This window comes from Stegastes partitus, unplaced genomic scaffold (genome assembly GCF_000690725.1).
Source record: "Stegastes partitus isolate 25-593 unplaced genomic scaffold, Stegastes_partitus-1.0.2 Scaffold41, whole genome shotgun sequence".
NCBI lineage: Eukaryota > Metazoa > Chordata > Actinopteri > Pomacentridae > Stegastes > Stegastes partitus.
This window is the reverse complement of record NW_007577772.1, coordinates 1,202,486-1,223,936: the sequence shown is the minus strand read 5'-3', so window position 1 is coordinate 1,223,936 and position 21,451 is coordinate 1,202,486. Positions and strand designations below refer to the sequence as shown.

The 21,451-nt window shown below is 41.1% G+C and overlaps 1 protein-coding gene across 2 annotated transcripts in view; it reads right to left on the bottom strand.

Annotated features, from left to right (window-relative positions):
• Nucleotides 1-21,451, bottom strand: part of myo9aa (myosin IXAa) — a 135,523-nt gene that overhangs the window by 44,917 nt on the left and 69,155 nt on the right. The window contains exons 3-11 of one of the 2 annotated variants that reach the window (XM_008304735.1): nt 19,014-19,108; nt 18,854-18,916; nt 17,021-17,120; nt 14,528-14,581; nt 11,296-11,393; nt 9,995-10,121; nt 9,648-9,737; nt 2,387-2,503; nt 1,561-1,695 (exon numbers count right to left, since the gene is read on the bottom strand). In XM_008304735.1, the coding sequence (XP_008302957.1) occupies nt 1,561-1,695; nt 2,387-2,503; nt 9,648-9,737; nt 9,995-10,121; nt 11,296-11,393; nt 14,528-14,581; nt 17,021-17,120; nt 18,854-18,916; nt 19,014-19,108 (879 nt within the window). The remainder of the gene's footprint in view (nt 1-1,560; nt 1,696-2,386; nt 2,504-9,647; nt 9,738-9,994; nt 10,122-11,295; nt 11,394-14,527; nt 14,582-17,020; nt 17,121-18,853; nt 18,917-19,013; nt 19,109-21,451) is intronic. The other variant, XM_008304743.1, reaches the window with a different exon arrangement.

Below are 21,451 nucleotides of genomic sequence, written 5' to 3'. Positions count from 1 at the left end.
CCTCTTCAGTTCTGGCAAACCAATCATTGCTGGTTGACATAAAATGCACTGAAACCAGACTTACCTATAAAACTAGAATATGCTAATTCAGAGAGATTTACTGACTTCAAAGCAACAATGTATTGTATATGAAAAGTGTATTTGAAAAACAGAGCTTAAATATATCTTAACACAACTGACTCATGAGATTTTTATTCCCACCAGGTGAAGACAGTTGTTTCGCTGATCTGAGGAACTGATGAAGAATTCAGAGTAAAACTAATAAAGCATTAAATCACACAATCAATAGTTCTTGGTTCTGTTCTGTAGTTTATCTTTGTCCAGAGAAAAAAAGAATCCAGTAATTCTATCCTTCTCTAGACCGCACCAAAAATACAAAAATGTGAAAAATCTATGACAGCTCTGATCCTGTTCAAGGCCTGGTGGCCGTCTTACCCTCTGGGTTCGACTACATATTTCAAATTTGCGCTGGTTGCATTTAGAGGCCAAAACAGGGTGTTAAGTTGCTCTTTTAACAAATAGAAGGAATGAGGAACGGGATGATGCCAGACGACAAAGGAAATCCAATAGGACCGCTAAAAAAAACAGAAAAAAGAGAAACATGCAAAACAAGAAAAACCACATACGAGCTCTCACCACAGAATACTACATTTTCAAAATGCAGCACACAGGCTGCGTCTAATGCCAACTGTTTTGCTCGAGGCAGAATCAGTTACGACTTCATGCAGTAACCAGTAGCACAGGAGGTAATGTGGGATTCTAAATGTCAACAAACACCAAAAAAATCTACTTAAAGATGCTGAAGACTGAGGCTGCCAGCGTACTTACTGCTCACATATTCCTGATCTCTAATGTTTTAACGCACAACTGTTTCCAGCAATGCAAAGTCTTCAAACCAGGGTGGAAGACTTGTTTCCCTGCATCAGCTGCATTAAAACACACAAGCTTAACAACATGTTTGCCTTATAAATCTTTGAAACAGCAGCTCATTACTTGAAGAAGTCAAGAAGATCATATGAAGAACAAACCGCCATTAAATTTAGCCCATCCTCCAAAAACAAAGACGCCTTTGAAGTGTCTTCTCTCGACACACATCTACGGGACGACTCTTGAAATATTTATGACGAGGAGGCTTGTGAGCAACTGCAGGACTGAGCGACGGCGCAGAGCTTCAGGTCTCGGTGTAATTCATCGAGGCTTTCAGGCAGCCTCTCCAACGTGTCGGGGCAGGCCGCCGAATCAGTCAACCTCAAGGTAAACACAATGTTTAACTTAGAGGCAAATCTTGCAGATCAGGATTTTAAAAAGCCCTTTGAAGTTAATCAGCTCACTTAAGAGAACACACATCCTCAGTCGGGGTGGTCAAGGAGGGCTGAGGTGAGTCACACTGCCGTCAGCTTCTCCACTAACCCTGTTGCATAACATACGAGATGAAGAATTCCTCCATTGTTTCTGACTCGTCGTGTTGCATTTGCACCGTGTGGTGTTGCAAGGACGAGGGATTTCCTTGGAAATCGTCACAGCCAGAACGTAGGTGGGAAGATTAAAAAAAAGTCTCACCTGTTCTAGTTTGAAGATGTGCTGGTTGAAGTAATGCTGGAGACGCTCGTTGGCGAAGTTGATGCAGAACTGTTCGAAGCTGTTGTTCTCGTAATCCTCAAAACCGAAAATGTCGAGCACCCCGATGGACAAGATCTGAAGTAGATGGACGCCAAAAAATACATTTAAAAAAAACCCCAAAACTTAATATTTCATCATATAACTAAGCTTATCTATGTTGGTAAAGTTCATTCATTCATTCACTAACAAATGAGAAAATCTGACATAATTACAATCGACAGTTTTACCAACTAGGGTTCAACCGATAAGGTGTTCAATACTGAAGATCAGTAATTAGGAAGACAGAAAACCAATATTTACAAAAGATATAAAATAGATTTAAAGTGGAAATGAAAATCTTGGTGTCAAAATCTAGAAAAACACAAACTCCAACTCAAATGGCTTCATTTTATTTCTATTTTTCTATTGATTGGCTATTACTGAACATATGTAACCAATCAGAGCTGTTGGTGGGACGCAACTAAGTGGTGACTACAGACAGAGAAAGGTACATTTTTTAATTTATTTTATCAGGAATTGGTTAAAAAATAGAAATAATTGAAAAAAAAAGCTGAATATCGGATCCAGTGCTCGGCCAGGCTGATAATGGACTGACCTCTGTCACCTCTAACAGTAATTTAATGACTAAATGTCCAAATAAAAATCCTTGTGCCCTACTAAAACTTTCTCATTTATCAGTTATTACTCTGAAGTGTCCATGCTGGATGACTTCTAATCAGACTAACAAGACTCCCCTCATGTCTGATATACCACAGTGTGGCCTCACCTTGGTGGTCTCCTCCAGGTCCTTGATGTTGAGCAAAGCGTGGTTGATCCTGAAGACGATCCAGTCGAACAGAGCGCTGTACAGGGACTTCGCCATGGAGTCTCTCACCGTATTAGCCTGCAGGCAAACAGACGGGATCGGTGTCAGCATAGTTCCACTGGTAACATCTCATCTAACAACTACTATGGTTTGGTTTTAACAACACAAAGTGACGCACTGGGTTTGAGTCAACATCGTCTTTGAAATCAAACGTATACAGTGAAGTGTTGGCAATAACGGAGTGGAGTGTAATAATAGTAATATTCTTTTGCTTGATCAGCTGATATCATCTGTTGACAAGATTATCTCATCTTCATTTTAGTTTGTGTCCTTGCTTTCCATGTTAACCCAACAAGCAGCGTCTGGATGCTTTTTCCTAGATGTCTTCTTGGCAGTATAACAGCGAAAATGTCAGAAATCACAAAAAAGAAATAAGAAAAGTTACATTTCTTTGATTATTTATTTTACAAACGGAATTTAAAACATTTCCCTGCAGTCCATCTGAAAAGTCCCTCAATTGTTTTCATGTAATTGTTGGTTGCAGGTTTGTTACCAAAGGCTTCACGATTACACCAAGGAGTGCAGGATTTTTGGTTTTTAACAGAATCTCCTTACGATAAATGGTTTAGTGAGACATGTAGAATAAAGCACAATTGATTGAATATCACGATTTTAAGGTTATAACTGGTCCCGTTTTATGACGATGAGTAGTTCAAGGACCATTGGAAAGTTGAAAATCAGATGATTCTTTCCGTTTTTGCCTCTCAAACAAAAGATGAGCTGCTTCCTCATAGTCTGTCATTACTTCCTCACGAGAGCGACTTCTGCTAGAGCTACATCTGTATTCTCTGAGATCTGGTGTTCCAGCATGTACGCAGCATTGCATCGCTTTGTCCGACCAGCTGACCAATCAGGGCTTTTCAGCAGGGGGGTCTTTAAATGGAGTTAAAACAGAGCGTGTTGAACAGAAATGTGCAGCATGAGAAAATGTTTGTCTTTTTTGAACACTGTGGCATGTAAAAAATATTCCAGTACACCCAAAATGTCTGAATGTGCATAATAGCAGCTCTTTAACAGTGCTTCTTTATTCTAGTTTTTGTCGAGCGCTTTGCAGGGCTTCTGGCAGAGTGTTGCCTTCATGGTGTCTGTCTGTGCGGTCAGTCGGTTCAGGTGCCAGCTGATGCTCGGCACCTCTTCAGACGGTATTCCTGGACTACTGAGCGTCCCACACATCTGTGTTACACATCAGAGCTTGGCCTCGAATGCCATGCCTTGTAACAGTGCGCTATTGTGCAGGTCCAGCGTGAGAAACAATGAATGGAGGCATGTAAATGAAGAAAATAAAACAGATTTATACCAGGGTCAAACTTTGAAACTCAGACAACGCTGGTCTCATGTGAACACTATTATTCAAAAACAAGCTGAGATGTGCAGAAAGTTGTATTTTTACTCCAAAATCACCCGTTTATACTTGGACCTGAGTGTAAATCACATCCCCACAGTGCTATCAGTGGGCCAGGTACTCAGAATACCTGACAGAAAGTATAAAATAGGATATCCTAAATGTAAAAAGCAGATATCAAGGAGAAAAGAGACAGTCCTTCTCTGACACCGATATTCTCGACTGAAACTTTGGCAGCATCGCAGACTTGCTGGCAGGCTGCAGTGTGTCGCAGCAGGACGTCCCTGCTCCATTATTAATGTCATTAGCCAGAATAACACCAGTCAGGCTGCAGCACGAGATCTGCCTGTGAGATGTGGTGAAGCACAGACAGCCAGGGCCTCATGTGTCCATATGAAAGTAGGACGAACTCATCTGTTGTTTTCAGTTTGAGTATGATTGATGGTCTAAAACAAAGTACTGCAGCTGTCTGGATGAGCTTGTTAATCGTCAGCTCATTTTTCAAAGCAAAATAAAGTCCTGCACTCCTGTGGAAACAGCTCAACCCCGACTACAGGGAGAGAGGGAGAACTAAAACATGTCTTCTGTGCAGTGCAGCACAGTTAGATATCATGGAAAAGTAAGACTCAAAGTTTTGTTTCTTTGATTGTTTATTTTACAAAAACTTAAAAAAAAAAAAAAAAAAAAAAACGAGAATCAACACTTTTCCTGCAGTTTAACTGAAAAGTCTGAGAATTTTTTTCAAGTCACTGTTGGTCATAGCTGTGTCATACATGGCTCGACGACTGCGCCAAGGAGCCCAGAATTTTTTGTTTTTAACAGAATCTTGTCAACAGTGATGATTTCTTTTTTGGCAATTTTTCAAATGAGACATGTCAAAAATAGCAATTTTTTAGTGTCAGGTTTGGTAATGATGGAGCGATTAATGGTTTAACTACAGAGGATAAAACAAAGTATCTCAAATGTGTGGACGAGCTCGTTAGTTAGTGATACACTAATTTTCTTAGGAAACTTTGCAAGAAGCTGGAAACAGCGACCGCCCTGAAGTGGTGACTGAATGCAAATATCTAGGGATGGTACCTGATGAAAAACTGACTGGGGATTTTAACTATCATAGTTAATGTGGATGGAAATGTAGACTGTATCATTGAGTTGTGGAGAGTTTTTCACTTGTCTGCTTGGTATTTTTTACTCTGTAGTTAGTTTGAACAAACTCAATGACACTGTTGACATCATTCGCAAGATTGTTGGTAAAAGACAGCACAACATGAGACTATTTTGTGAGTCTTGGATGACAAGGAAAGGACAGATCATCTTGTATGAAGCATCACACCTTCTCTTTGGTGAAGTTGTTACAATCACGGTCCATCCTCTGCAGACTTCCCCTGACAGGAGATCCTTTATTTCCCCCAGTATAGCTTCGTAAAGAGCAACTTGCAGGTTATTTTTATTTATTAATTTATTTTTAGTTTTAGAAATGTAGACATGATTGTGTTAAAAGTGAATTTGCATGATTTTACATGTTTTAAGAGACATAAAGGCAGAATTTCAAACAAAAATTTGCATTACGTCAGTTTAGAGAGTCTCTCCTCAGTTCAATGTGCAACAGCAGGTTGTCGTGAGTCTGAGTGTGCGATTTACAAAGATGGTCTTCATAGTACTTTGATTTTTACATCCTAAGAGTTTCAGTAAAAACCAATTGGACTTACACAGTCGAGTCCAGTTGGTTTTCACTGAAGCTCCCCGGATCACCATGACCTGGATGACTGAGAATCTACACAGACTTTCAGCGTTCTATCATTCTTCATCATGGTGAATTATTGTGCTTTTTCTACAAGCTCCTCCCTGTCAGGACTCTGGGTCCACATGTTCCCTACTACGGAGTGAGCTTTAGTGGTTGGGTGTGTTTTGTGCAGGTGAATTTTAAGACAGGAGGATTATGTTCAAGGAGTCGTGTTGGAGTTCTGGTCGGGACGTCTAAGTCTGGACCGTGTGAAACTGATAGCTGCTTCAGTTTCACCGTCAGCAGCAGCTTTCGGTACCGTTGCTGAAGGGAGCAACGGTCACTGATCTGTCAGAGATTCAGCTCAATGAAAATACAAACTGTTCACTCTGAGTCCTACTTTATGTCTGCAAACTTCTGAATTAGTCAGTTTTCTTCCACCTCTCTCTTTCTCCAAAACAAAACAGTAATGTAGGGACGGTTTATGGTGGACAAATGAGACTGATAGCAGCTGATCTTTGTGCATCAGTTTCTGTCAGGAGAAAGTATCAACACTCTAATATTTAACAGCCAATGCTAATTATTTTAGCTGCTGATAGCAAACATTATGATAATGTGACACCTGTCCTACTCTTAATTTTCTCCTGATCCTTGCTTGTTTCTGGTCTCCTGTCTGCCTGGAAGGCTCTTGGTTATGAAGCTGTGGTGCATTATATGAGTATAAATATACATTTTCAGCATCTTTAGTGTCAAAACTACGACTTGCGATCCATATTTCTTATTGTTAAATTAGACCTACTTTGGCTCCTTACCCTTCTGTGACGTTACAACTAAATTATGGTTTTTGAGACGGACATAAAACTCTGTGACAAAAACTAATGTTATTTAATGTGTCCAAATGTGCACCACAGTACATTATTGAATTATATATTATCCATATTGTTATTATTATGACTGTAGTGCACAGCCAGACATATTTTCAAAAAATCCAGGTTATGCTTTATTTTCCTGCACAACAATTGCCAAACTGCAACCTGCTCTTAAAACAAACCTGTGTGACATGACGTGTGTGTTACTTGCATTTTGCTGTCTAGACCCTCACTGACGTTGTTTTGGGGCACTTTAGATTAAATATCTGTCTGAAAGCGTAATGTCCTCTCTGTTGTGGCTAAATTTATCTAGCAGTTGCCACAGACACCGAGAATTTCAGAAAGGATAATAAACAAAACTAAGTTGTGATGGATGAGGCTGGAGAAGGTTCGCGTTTACGTCAAAGCCTAATGGAAATATTAGCTTTAGGACTGTATATACTGAATGTGCAGCCTGTATGAGGCTCAGCTGCCAGGAAGACAAAGATGATATTTAGATAACACTAAATATTTGGAGGATATAGAAGTTCACTTCATATGTCTCAGTTAGGGGCTTAATTATAAACTTTATGTCGCACAGTATCTGAGAAAGAAGCGTTCTGGATGAGTGTTGTGCCTTCTTTCATAAACACAGATTATTTAACGAAAGCTTCCTCGTCACATTATTGAGGAAAACTAATTCCTGTATCCGCTGGAAAGATTTGACCTCGCTGCAGCTAAAGGACTTCAGAAACAAAACAAACCAGTGGGCAGCTACCGTAACGTTAAAATTCTCTCGTTTCTAAATAACGAACCGGGATATTTTTAGCACCCTCGGACCAAATGCGTCTTCCGTGAGTCACGACTGATATTATTCTGAACCCCATACGTACTGACTCTAATGACCTGCGAGCGTTTCATTATTTTGAGGAAGTCGGAACCTAAAACATTTGCAGCCTCATAAATCCGACCCAATGGAAGAAAGTCATTAGGGGAACGCTCGGATTTCTTTTGAGGTTTTCGAGTGTATGATTTCAGTTAGCGGGCGATGAGATTGTTGAGACTGTTGGAACAATATTTACATGGAGACCACCCAGTGTGCTACCAAAACAATCACTGTTTGTTCATATGAAGGGACTCCTGAATATCCAACAGGCCACTGGGAGCTTGTTGTGGTGGGAATGCACAACATGCCACCATCTACTGGGAGAGTTTGTGGTAAAACATCGCAGAGATAATTTCCTTTGGTGTGTATTTAAAATTTGTACAGTAAAAAAAAAGAAAATGACCCAACTTACAGTATGTGTGAAGGAGAAGATATGGACCTTCTGAGGCATCACAGCGACTTAACACAATCTATGCGCATCACAATATCTGGATTCAAAGTGATCCAGATTGATATTTAACTCTCTGTATCCATGTTGTGGGCTTTTCTCTCGTCTGCAGACCGTGACCTGTGTTTGTTTTCGGAGTGAAAGCTGCAGAGGGGCTTGAAATGCCTTCGCTGCTCTCTAAACAGGCTGAAGGACTTTGTGCACGTGCGTCTGTGAATGTGTTCATGTGTGGCCAGAAGCTGCAGATAAAACCAGCGAGCAGGAGGAGATCCGCTGCTGGTGCAAACTGTCCCGTAAACAGACTCAAGAGTAGCGACTACAGCAAGATTACTGAGTGCACAAAGTGCCTTCGGTCGCATGAGAAAACTCTCAAACACGCTCATACCCGAGCATCGTAAAGTCTGCCAACATGTGTGCCAACAGGTTAAAGTTTAGAGGTTACTGTTCTTGCAATCAGTATGCAAGAAATAAAAAGTGAAAAATAGCGTTTTTTGCCTCACTAACATGCCCATTTGGTGTTTTTATCTGCTAGAAGACGCATCAGGAGCAACGTCATGGCTGAGCATTTCTGTCTTAAAGTTTTAACGTATCGATGACGGTCTCAGAAACACAGATTCATACTTTTAAGGTTTCATACACAACAAACCTAAGAAACTAATCCTATTAGGTCCCAGGGTGGAGCTTTTTGCTCCATTATTCTTTCTACAAATCCCATTTTTCAGTTTTAAACATGTATGGATAAATTACTCTAATATTACAACTTGTGTAGCATAGAGTGGTTTTACAGTGTTGGAGCAGAGTTGTGGGAGAGCTGGTGTGCTTGAGCTGCAGCGAATGAGGAGAGGTCGGTGGAAAGAGATGCTGGGACTTTATAGATTCTGGAGGAAGCAACAGTGTAGAGTTACATTTAAACCATTTTAAGGAAAGAAATCCTTATTTTCACACTTATTTCAACTGCTAAACATGTAACTTTGATACACAGAGATGAGTTTCAGGGGAATAATCAACAACCAGGAGAGGGACTTTAACAACAACAACAACACAGTATCATGTCTTTCAACAAATGTACTGATCAGTTACTGTTTACTTATTTTGCCATCAGTATGAACACACTCTGCTAAACTAAAACAATTGCTCAACCCTGAATGATGCACTGAAGGATGTGCAGGTCATCATCTTGTGTCACAGAAATCTATCATTTAAAATAAGCAAAAATCCATGTCATATGGGACCCCATCGCTCAGAGCAGGACGAATTAATAAATGGAGAAAACAGATTTGTTGCTTTGTTGTATTTACAGCTACAGACGAGTGACTAAATTACGGAAAAACCAGAACTCTTGACCTCTATAATGACGGGGTCCAGTCCACTTGGAGTGTTTTTGCTGGCTTGGTTTTAGGGAAGGATCACTGCCAACCAATACAAAGTGAATGATCACCTTTATCCCAAGAAGCATTTCTACTCTGATGGGAGTAGTTTCCTCCAAAATGACGATTCGTTCCTCTAGAGAGACTTGCAGAACCAATACTAAAGTGCAGTGAAGCTGTTCTGGCGGCCCAACACCTCACTAAGACACTTCATATTTTTGTTTTTCTGCATTTTCGTGCAGCGTGGGTTCTCTCCGGGTTCTCCGGCTTCCTCCCACAAGGTTCAAAAACATGTTGAGGCTAACTGGTGATTCTAAATTGTCCGTAGGTGTGAATGTGAGTGTGCTTGGTTGTCTATCTCCAAGTGTAGCTCTGTGATAGACTGGTGACCTGTCCAGGGTGTCCCCTGTCTTCACCCTGAGTCAGCTGGGATGGACTGCAGCCCACCACGACCCTAGTGGGGACTAAGCAGTGCATAGATAATGGATGGATGGATGGATGTATGTATTTTCATCTACTGTAAAGCTGAAAAGCTGCTGCCGTCTCACCTCGGCCAGTTTGTAGGGAACAATCAGCTTCTCTCCCACAGTAACCGTCTTCCTTGTTGTCAGAGCTTCAAACAGCATCTCTTCTTTGACCTGGTGACGACAGTGAGAGTTCTGACTTATTCAGAAGAAACCTGACACTTTGTTTCAAAGCTGCCTTTACTCTCTGGCAGCATTTTAAGTGAATCGGTGCTTGGTGAACTCTACAAAGTCAGTGCTTCGAGCTGAAAAAACAGCAAAGCAAACAAATAAGCAGAGCACTGAGAGCGGAGGTATCGTGTTAAGACTTGATATAAACACACACTTAGAAACTGTAGAAATAAACTCTCAACAGCATCACTTTGCAGTACCTCCAGCAGCTCTGAGACGACGGGCAGCTCCTCTGGGTTACAGATGTCTATGGAGTCGTCCCGGTAGGTTTTCTTCTTGTAGCGGATGTTGCCCAGGTGGAGGATGGCCGACAGCAGGGAGAAGATCCTAAACAAGAGTTCAGGGAACGATTTAGAGATGCTGCACTAGAAACATGCTGTCTGTAGCTCCAGTCACTACCAATCAGTGGAATCCTTTGATTCCATTAGTCAAGGTTTGATTGGAATAATCACATTACAAGACCGACAGTGAAGATGGCTGGAAGCTACAGAGGCCAACAAGGTCACTGTGTTCAGTGTCTGAACTTGCATGTCAGATGATCTCTATAAACCAGCGATGCCTCAGATAAATGACATGTTTTTCAAGAAATAATATATTTATGGGTATTTATGTGGCAAATGCTGGATTGTGAGTATTGTCAGGGACTATTGAACTCCCTGAACCCCAACCGGTTTCTGGGCATTTTTAACTCATTGTGGACTCATTTTTCACTGCAATACAAAGTCCTGCACCTTTATGGAAACAGCACAACCATGGCTAGAAGTAGAGAGAACTCAGAAATGACTTTTGTGCACTATAACAGAATTAGAATGCAAAAAATAATAAAAAAGAAAAAAATAAAGTTACATTTCTTTGATTATTCACTTTACAAAAATTGAAAAAAAAATCTTAGAATCAACATTCAACATGATGAAAGATCTTATTAATATTAGGGGGGCCATGGCAAGTCCACATGTTATATATTTTTATTTACTTCCATACTTGTCTCCTATCTGTTCTACGTGAGCAAGTACAGCCTGCAATTCAGTCCACTTACGCTGAAAATTTCCAGAATTTTTGTCATGTCTCTGTTACTCACAGCTGAGTCAATTATGATGTTTTAGTTGTGCAGAGAAATGCAGAATTTCTTGTTTTTCACAGAATATGAATAGCACAAACTGTTTATTTTGGGAAAATTTTTAAATGGGACATACAGAACACTGTTTTTTGTGTGATTTTATGATTTGGTGATGTGATCAGTTCAAGGACCGTCACAAAGTGAAAAAAGATCTTATGATTCTCTCGTTTTTTACAGTTTCTGGCTTTGATAAATGGTATAATTCTAAGATGCCTTTAAACGCTGCTGGTGGTTTGTGGGGTGTTGGGGGTTAACTTCTTTCAAAGTTACATTTGCATTGTGTGTTGCTGCAGTTCCAGATTTCTCTGAGGTGCTACATTTAAGGATAGTCCGGCTGGTTTTGGGGCTCAGAGGGTTGATGTCCTTGGTGTGTGTGCTACTTACTGTTTTCGCGTGGCAGGAAGAAAGCCCACCATCTCCATAGCCAGCTGAAGCCTCTCAAAGTCGTGCTTCAGATCCTCTCCTTCCACAGTGAAGCAGTCCTGGAATAAAAAGCAGCACCCGGGTGTTATCAGGCCTGCAGCAGCAGCCGTTACGACACGGCGGCCTGGAAGCCAGAAAGAGCTAATGACAAGTTGCAATGAGGTTTTAAAGGACTTACTGAAAACTGTTGACATACACAGGGCCCTCATGCTTTTAATGTTTACAGACCGTCTCGCAAAAACGCTTAAAATAGCTTTGCAGTTTACGTTGTAGCTGAAACAAACAGCAGAGTTGCCTGAAGTAGACAAAATGAATGAGTCATGGTAAAATAAGCTATCATTAAGGAGCTCGGGGTCGAACAAAGCAGCAACACCGCAGCCCGATTGTGCAGAGCGAACGGCGGCTTGTGCAGGTTCTGCTCATGGAGCGGAAAATCTGGCTTCAGCTTCCTCTTTAAACCCATCCACAGAAATATGGAACGCTGAGGGGAGCAGCAATTTATGGGTTTGTGTGATGAATGATAAGCTAAACTAGCAGAGAGGAGACACAGGAGGAGTTTCTTTTCATATGATAGCAGCCATGTGTGCAGAAAGACACTAAAGTGCATGGAAGTGTGCAGAAGTAAGGGAAAATTCTACACAGTGCTACATGAATACATGTGCAGATCTGCAAAAAAACAAAAGAGAGCATTAAAATTCTGTGTATTAAATAATGAAAATATGATATATCAGAACAAATGCACATAACGAGGAGTACATTTCTGGATAAATCCGGATCTGCGCTGGTTGTTTACAAGACGAGGAAAAGCTTTTTCCCAGACGAGCAACACATGCTTTGATGTAACTGCATAACTACACAGTTTTTCAGTACATACACCCACCGTAATGTGAGCTCTGCTTTATGGGCCCATTCCACTATGGCTGCCATAATTATCACATACCGAGGCCTCAGAAACACAAACACTCCAAACATGAGACTCACACTTCCACCAACGTGCCTCCTTCGTTCTCGCCTCCTTCTCGTGGCAGAAACTCGCACTGACCTGCTAGTGACTCTGATGTCGCGCTTGCCAGAGCAGGAAGAGCTGCATTTGTTTTCCAAAAAGTTCACATTGCTCGTTCTGATTCAGAACTCTGTCCAGTGAAAACTAACCGGCAGTGTAGTAAAAAGGTGTTTAAGGATTCCAGATGTCGTAAATGTTTCAGACATTACACTAAATGACATTAAAAAATAATCATAATCATTGAAATACATCCACTTGGAATACTTTCTGTGCTAATGTGTAATAAAACGTCTGTTTCTTCTACAGTGACTGGACTGAATAGATCAGTGTGTTCTTATCCGACCAAATTCTCATTGTTTGGACAATCTCCATGCTACTTTCATTAGCAAAGAAGCTCATCATCAACAGCCTTCCAGGATTAATCCATTAGTTTTGGCTGTGAGAGCAACAGACTACCTGAGGACACTGCTGTGTTTTTATAACTTTGAAGTTGCCCAACCTGATGGAGACCGTTGGGTTCAATTTATTCACTCCACAACATTCACTCCAAACTAATGAACAAAATGTCAAAGAAGTTGTTGGTTTGTTCAAACAGATGGCCAAAAAGTTACGTGGCAGCAGTTTGTACATCAAAGCTCGACAACCAACATGACCGATCAGGTAGAAACACAAGTTTAATTAAATTCCTCAATAGTTCTCGTGCTTTAATCAACACTTGATGTAGTTTTATTGTCAGAAATCATATGAATATGTGCAGGCACACGCCGGTCAGCTCCAAGCTAGTATAAAATAATCAGGTTAATATGATGTAATACGTTGCAAATGCTGTTTTTTGTTGTTATTGATTTATAATTCATTTAGGCTACTAAGGCTGGCAGGTACAGATAAAAAGCTTATTTTTTCCTCCTCTCTGACAAACTGGCGGACTGATTTTGTTTGGTTGACGACAAACTGGGCAAATGTGCCGTAATGTCTGGACTATAAGCTGCAACTTTTGTCACACGCTTTGAACACTGTGGCTTAAACAATGATGCACTAATTTATGGATTTTTACGATTTTTACGAATTTGCCTGGAGATGAAAGTGACATTAAGAACGACAACAAAAGAGAGACTGAGAAAGTGTGTGACCAAGTAATTCTGAGGCTGTTCAATTCCGACACTGAAGAAGACGATTCTAGTGGTTTTAGTGCAGGAGGAGGATGAAGATAGCCATCAATGACTTTTCCTGGTAGGTGACTGTATTTTTTGTTTTTAACCAGCCGTGTTACAGGCACTGTTTAGAAAAAAGCATTTACGGTACGTGTTTGTGTGTGTTACTGGTACGTATTTAATTAAAAGTTAGAAAAAAATCTTCCTGTGTGAATATCTCATGTTACAACGTGAACACCTGCAGCTTATAGACAGTGGCGGCCTATATATGTGAATTTAGATTTTTTTCTTTTTAAAGTTAGTGGGTGCAGCTTATACTCAGGCGTGGTCAACAGTCCAAAAATGACGGTACTGCCCTTTTGTATTCACGTACATCACAGTTTTCATGAACTCCATTGTGCATCTTACAGTTTTATCAGGATCCAAAAATAAAGGCAACTTACCGAGTGAGAAGTGGAAAATTACCAACTCATCAAATGCAACTCAAAACTCAAAGTGTTCCATAATAACCACAAACACCACAAAATCCCAACACAAACCACAAAAAAACTCCTTTTCGATCATTGACTTCCTCCAGTGTTTCTAGTGTTTCTCCTGCAGAATGTGTGTCTTTGGTCGAATAACTTTCTTGAGCCTGATGCTAGAAATGGTCTTGACACAAAATGAGTCACATTTTGGAGTTTTTTTTTATCAAGGAGCTGGACGGATCAGAAACACTGCACTGGTCAATGATCAGAAAGGATTAGAGCAACACAGGCAGCTACAGTGGCCAGGATATGACTAGACATACCACCATAACTCAGAGAAGCAGCACAACAGGGGAAAGCAAAAACAAACACAGCTAAAATAAACACTACCCAAACCAAACCAGGAAATATCCAAAAAGCAACAACATGAGCGGCGAGGGGAAGGGCACGGAGGGATGTGTGCAGCTGTGCAGAGAAAACTGTGGTTTGAGCTGCAAAGACGCTCAGGTGACACGAAATCTCCGACATGTGCAGACAACACGGACACACAGAGCCGAGATACAGATACTGACCGGTTCACTGTCACAGTAACTGTCCCAGTGCAGTTGGTGGCTTGTCTTTGTCATCTGGAAACGTTAAGGCAGAGTTTACAGGAGGCGAGGTTCAGGGTTAGACAGCAGCATTCCAATGACAGCACAAACTATACAGTCCAACACGAGCACAGATTTATGTGCAAACAGCAGCGATGGAAGGACGAGATGTTAAGACGCAGACAGATATCAAGACAACACTTAAAGACACCGATGACAGACGAACGCGCACAAAAAGCACAGACAGACACTCGACTACGAACACCTGTTCTGATTGAACGCATCAAGGCGTAACAACAGCAGAAGATGGAATGAAAGCTGCAGATATGTAACACACATGCAAATTAAAGCTTCACAATGAAGGATTGGCTTTACAGCAAACCGTGAGTCTGTGTGATTCACTTTCTGCCTCTCAGGAAACCATCGATTCCCATTCATACAGATAAGGTAGAAAAATCAACAAAGTGATTGATACCCTCTGTTCCATGTAAAGTAGTTATTGCATTGAATTGTGTTCCAGTTTATAAGCAGGAACCCTTTAGAGGTTTGCTTAAAAAGGCAGCAGAATCTGGGATCTTACAATCTGAAGCTAAAAAGCTAAATTCAAAGAGTTGGATTGACAGTGACGTCCCTATCTGCTCGTGTGTGTCTACTGGATTTTTCTTTTCAGCATCTCTTCAATGCAAAGAAAGTCTCATCTGGGGTGTCATGTAAACGCATCATTTTTGTTTCTTATCACTGCAGTACCACACAATGCGAATGGTACTTTAACATTAACCCTCTGAACCACAAAGCCTACCGGCAAGTTTGAAAGAAAAAAATCTATTAGAAAAAAATCAACTTTCTGACGGTCATTGAAGAACTCATCTGTGTCATGCTACTCCATCAAAATCACATTATTCTACGTCTCAATTAAAAATCGAACAAAAATAAATCCTTTACTCCACCAGGATTTTGTAAAAAAAAAACAAGAATTCTGAGCTCATTGGCAAAACAGTGAAGCCATGAGTGACTCAGCTGTGACTCAGAGTCATGTCATGAAAAAATCAGTGATTTTTCAGTTGAACTGCAGGCTGTGTTTACACAGAGCAGAGAGGAGACAAGCAAAGTAAAAATGTAATATCCAATATGTAGAGTCACCATTTCTTTTTTTCCCTTATTGATACATCACACTGCATAGGAGACATTTTTTTAATTTTCTCTACTTCTAATCATGGCTGTGCTGGTTCCATAGAGATGCAGAACTTTATATAGCAGTAAAAAATGAGTCCACTGTGAGTAAAAGAGACAGGAGGGGAAAAGGCCAGAATCTGCTTGAGGTTCAGACGGTTAATGATGCCAATTTTTTGTCTAAAGAAAGTTTAAATTCTTTGTGAAATGGTTTACATTGATTACCTAAACGCACTAGATGCAATGTTTGCTTCAGTATCGGAAAATCAACCTAAAAACATACAGTTTGCTTTGAATCACAGCCAATTCATTAAATGGTATCTGAGCCATCTTCAAAATGCAAAACCACAGGTGTGGTTCTCCAAGCAGAATTCATAATGATTATTGAGCAAGGTGTGAAAAATGAATTCCTGGAAAGGAAAAAAAAAAACAGTCACGACTGCAACATGTTTACGTAGCTGGTAAACAAGTCAACTCTGAGGTTGTGAAATCCATGCAAGAGCTCCAGCTGGTGCAGCAGAGCGATTATTTTACATGTATACAAGCTCCAGAGAATCGACAGAAAAGGGAAAAGAGTTAGAAGAGAGGAGGAGGAGGTTAGGAGCGGAGTGCAACGCTGGCTGTATGTATGTGGATGTGTGCTTGTGTGTTTGCATGTGCACATCAGTGGTTGGGAGGAATGGAAGGAATTCCCTGCTCTCTCCTGCGTAGGCGGAAGGATTTTGGAGGAGGGTCGCCGGTTGTCATGGCGCGACTGTCAGAGCCGGGAGGCGGCGACACGTCAAGTTCTACACAACATCCACATTCCATAGGCGTCGTGTGTGTTTATGTTCATTGTGGCTTTTTTTTTCTTTCTATTTTTTTTGTTGGTGAAACCAGTTTTCCTTGTGGGCAACACAAACGATAGCGATGGGGACCAGAGCTGTATGTTTTCTGTTTTGTGTGTTGGTGGTGTTGGAGCAGTGAGGATGAGACACAAAAACAGTAAATGATGACCAAAGTGTAAGAAACACCCACACACATGCAGCTGATAAACAAACATGCACAAATTAAAACACACCGGTCGTCTCTCTGCAACAGTTACATTAGATAAAGAGAGATGCATTGTGTGGTAGGTGTTGAAAGCCACCAACAGTGTTTCCTTTGTGTCCTCTCTTTCCTGCTCGTGGACACTGAGGACGACATGCTGGTGACACCAGTAACACACATTCACAACTACACGAATAAAGAAAACAAATCGACCGCGAGCGGCGTGAGACAAAATCAGACAGGTGATCTGAATTTGCTCGACACTAAAAGTCCCACCTGACTGAGGTAATGATATTCTTCAGGCTTCTTGAGGTGAAAGGCGATCCTCTCTTCTTCACTCGCTCCTGCCAGCAGGTAGTAAAACACATGGTAGTTTCTGGAAAAATAAAAACAAAAACAACACATTTCAAGTAAATCAGAGATGGTCAAACGGAAGGCGCCTCCCTGATGATCCGAAATGGAAAAACACTGCAATGAAAAGCAAAGTCATGATTACTTTGTGTTCATTTTAAAGATACTGGTGGAGATGATGCAGAAATTTATTTTCATTATTATAAAATCTTGGGGTTTTTTTGCAGTTGTTTCTCTGCAACCGTTGCACGCATTGCACATGCTGCTGTTAACAGGACATTTTCATTTCCTCATTTCACTGTATATTTTTAATCCAGTATATTTGTGCACTGACGGTGCATTTTCACTTCAGTGCATTTTGTACGTTAGTATATTTTTCTTATTTGTATTGTAGAGGTGGTCGCTTCACTCTTTCTATTTGCTACTGTAACAAGAAAATTTCCCATCTTGGATCAATAAAGTCCTTTATTTCTATTTTATTCTATTATATTCTAAGCTTTGCTGCTATTTCAAAGCCAGGTTACTCTTTGGCACCCACAGAAACAACTAATATCATCAACAAGTATAATTACTAAAGAAACAATCACTTCAATATGTACAATAACCAGCATCATAACAAAGCTCTGGCTCTGCTTATCTTCTGATCTGATATTAACATTCAGTGACTGCGTTGCATGAACACGAACATGTGTAAATAGACACGTAACTATACAATGAGTAATGTGTGGAGACAGACGCAGAGCTGCAGCATTGATAGGCAAACAGCATCCACTGTTGGAAAGGTAAAATCCTGCAGTTTCATTTTCATAAAGCAAATTAAACTAATTCAGCTGAGTAGACGAAATGTGAGTCTAGATGTAAAGTGCGTCTGTCAGGTCGTCAGGTTTAACTGATGTATGAGACGAATAAAATAACCAAACTGTTGGTTCCACTACATGAAACGTCAGGATATCACTGAAGTCAACATCTGGGAGGTGTGAAAGTCAACCGCGGCTTGTTAGGAAATCACTCGCAAGACCAGTGTGTCGGGTTGGTATCAACTTCCCAGGAAAAGAGACCTGACAGCTCAGGTGTCTCGGTTTGTTTGTGAGCGTTCACGCTTTCTATGACGGCGTCGAGCTGCAGCGTAAAGGTTGGAGGTCAAACGTGTGCAGCAGCTGTGCGGTCAAAGTCTTCTTCAAACGGACACTCGAGCTCTTATGGGCCTTTAGTCAGCAATCCATCTCAATAAGAGGCGGCTCCACGGCGAGCCCCCCCACGGCGAGGGCGACCCTCGCCACACCAACACATTAGTGTCAGACCCACTTAGAGCCTAATTCACTCCATGACTCACACTTTGGCAAACACCGAGCCCTCCGAGTTGAATTCACGCAGATGCACATTTTGGCAAAATTCGAACTCCATTTATTTTATTCAACTACTTAGAAAAAACTATGGAAGTATAAAGTTTGAAGAGCAGCGCAGCTTAAGTGTCATAATATTGACTCAACGAAGAAGACGGCTGAGCTAAAGCTGCCAACTATGGATACAATCTTGTTTATTGACGCATTGTGCATATTTGGGACTTGATCGTGAGCATTTCCAAACACGACATGTTAAAAGTTGTCTGCTTTACTGCTCATTACTGCAATGAAACAAGTTGTGCATAAATATACTGTTAAATGCAATTCAGTTTGTGAATTTCCTGCTCACTAAATGAGGCATTTTTGTATTTCTACTGAGAGATTTTGATCATAATCTGCTTTTCTAAGTGCTTACCGCTCGTTGTGCTCTTGATAGACCAGTCTCGACTTCTCCAGGAGGTATTTCTCCACATAAGCTCTGCAAAGAGTTCAGTGCAAATGATTAACTTCCAAAAATCCCCCCTTTTTTTTTTCCTTTTTTAAAAATAAAATAAAATAAGCATTGTTCTCCTTACCCTCTGACAGTGCCGCTCTCCTGGTAGTTCACCTGGATGAACTTGCCAAAGCGACTGGAGTTGTTGTTATGTGCCGTCTTGGCGTTCCCAAATGCCTGAGAGGAAAAAGAGGAAGACGGAGTTAGGCGAAAACAAAAAGCACGCTGGGAAAAATAAATGAGAGCAGGCCACATATTGCATATCACACACACACAGGTTAGAGCCACAGGTCAAGTACTGAGTCGACTTTAGGTGTGGATAATTTGCTGATGGGTCAAACATACAGAGACTTTGGCCTCGTGCCAAACATTGTCCTGAAACGCTGTCAGCCTGGACGGTGCAGAGCGAGCTTTTCCTCTTAGATAGTTTCAAACAGCGTCAGTCCGAGACAGATTAATAACATGTTCTTAGGATCTATTAAAGTCAGAGGCAGACAAATTGCCAGAGCGAGGATGAAGGAGCCGCGGCCAGCAGGCCCTGATGGAAAAAAGCTCCAGCTCAGTGAGTAATGGGATCCATGTGGCCGTGTGGAACATGTGTAGTGGTTGTGCTTTAATAAGACGCTCCAGTATTTCCCCTCGCAGCTCTGTTTATGTTGTATGGCTGCCTGGAGGGGAAGTAGTTTTTCGCCCAATATAAACCCTGCAGTTATTTGTAGCTCTACCACAAGTAAACAAATTCCTCAGTGAATCACTTAGAGCTGTCCCGAGCGCTGCGACTGTGCAGCGGGAGAACACCCCTCCCTGACCCCACCCTTCACCAACACCACTCGCCAGCATCCAAACACGCCGGGAGACGGCTAATGCCAAGCTAATACGCAACACTGCAGCGCTTCGGGCTAATCCTGACGTGCAAATTTGTCGCTGAGGAGTCAAGAAGTTCATCCATCAATAAATTTGACTTTAAAATCAAACGGTCCATGCTGTTGAGTTGCAGGATGAGCCACTGTTGGCTAATGATGATGCTGCTATGCAACACAGAAGACAAAGTCAAAGCTTCATGATGCAACACTTTCTAATCATCTTTGCAAATGAGTCAAAGACAGTTTACTCATGGCTTGTAATACATTTCAGACAAGTGTGATGCACATAATCTTATCCTTGCACATGATCTCCGTATGCATAATGCAGCCTTATAGGGAAATAAATCAGGACAACTATTTAGAAGAAACTGAGTCTGAAAAAATTGAAGATCTGCTTAAGACAAAAAGAAAACTTGCTTGGTTCTCACTTTCTCACTTGGATAGACTGAGCTTCTTTTTAACTTTATTCACAAGAGTTTGTTGACATGCAGAATGAATGCAAAAATGACCTAAGAACAGGACAGAAATACTAAAAGGGAAGATTTGGTTGCAAATAGAAACACAAAGTCAGTTGTATGGAGATGTTTCAGCTACAGAAAGGACGATGGTAACCCAAAGCAGACACTCTGTCAGCAGTGACTTGGAATTGTTAACACTACATGACAAATATATTTCAATTAGCAGCACAAAGCCTTGATTACTAACGCAAAACCAGATCTCAACACCATCAGAAACCTTGTGAGAGGAGTGGCTTGTTTCAGCTGTTTCAAACAGTTCTTCATTTTTCATGCAGATCTGCTCACCTAACAATCACTGTAATCGTTCTAGAATGATCAAATCTTTTAGTTTTTCAAACAATCTGGCGACAATTTGTGTGTTTTTTTGTTTTTTTTCCCTGGTTGCAATAAGTAAAGCAGAAGAACAAAGTTTTTCCAGTATCGTGCAGCTCTAATCTGAAGCTTTATACGATCTCTGTCCCTGTGAAACTTACATTACACCACTGAGATGTTTTTGGGAATCGTTTTGCTGGAGAACTCAGGTCACTTTGGTCTCTCTCCTACTGGCAAACTCGAACAACTGGATCCCTGCTATGAACTCACCCTTCATTTATGACTCACGAAGCCGAACAAATCATTAAAATAGGCAGCCACTGTGGAAAAACACATTCAACACCGCTGTCTGGATTTTTAGAGAAGGGCACACAAGGTCAAACTGCACAACGCTGATGTGGGATTCCAAATATGATGCCTGATGTATTTGATATTCCCAGAGGAGCTGGTTTTCTGTTCACCACTTCATCTGTCTCTGAACCGACTAACCTGGCCGGTTCAGGAACCGCAGGTCAGACGAGGACAGACCAAAATCAGTCATCGTCCTTGAGTAGCAAGAACTTCCTGAGCAGACGGCCAATAAAAACCGAGCGCTCATGCTGCTTTCAGGGAGAGGAACCCAGGTCAGACATGTCAGATATCGGACCTTTCAGCTTTTTGCTAACATTCAACATTTTGTGTTGGGCCGGCAGGAAGCAGGATGTGGAACAACTAAAACACAGAAAGCTGATTTATGCTCGAGCGCTGTGCATTCGTCCACCTGGTCTGTGTAAAGAAGACGCACAGTTTAAGGGGACGTTTTTATAGCCGACGGTTTCTAAACTTGG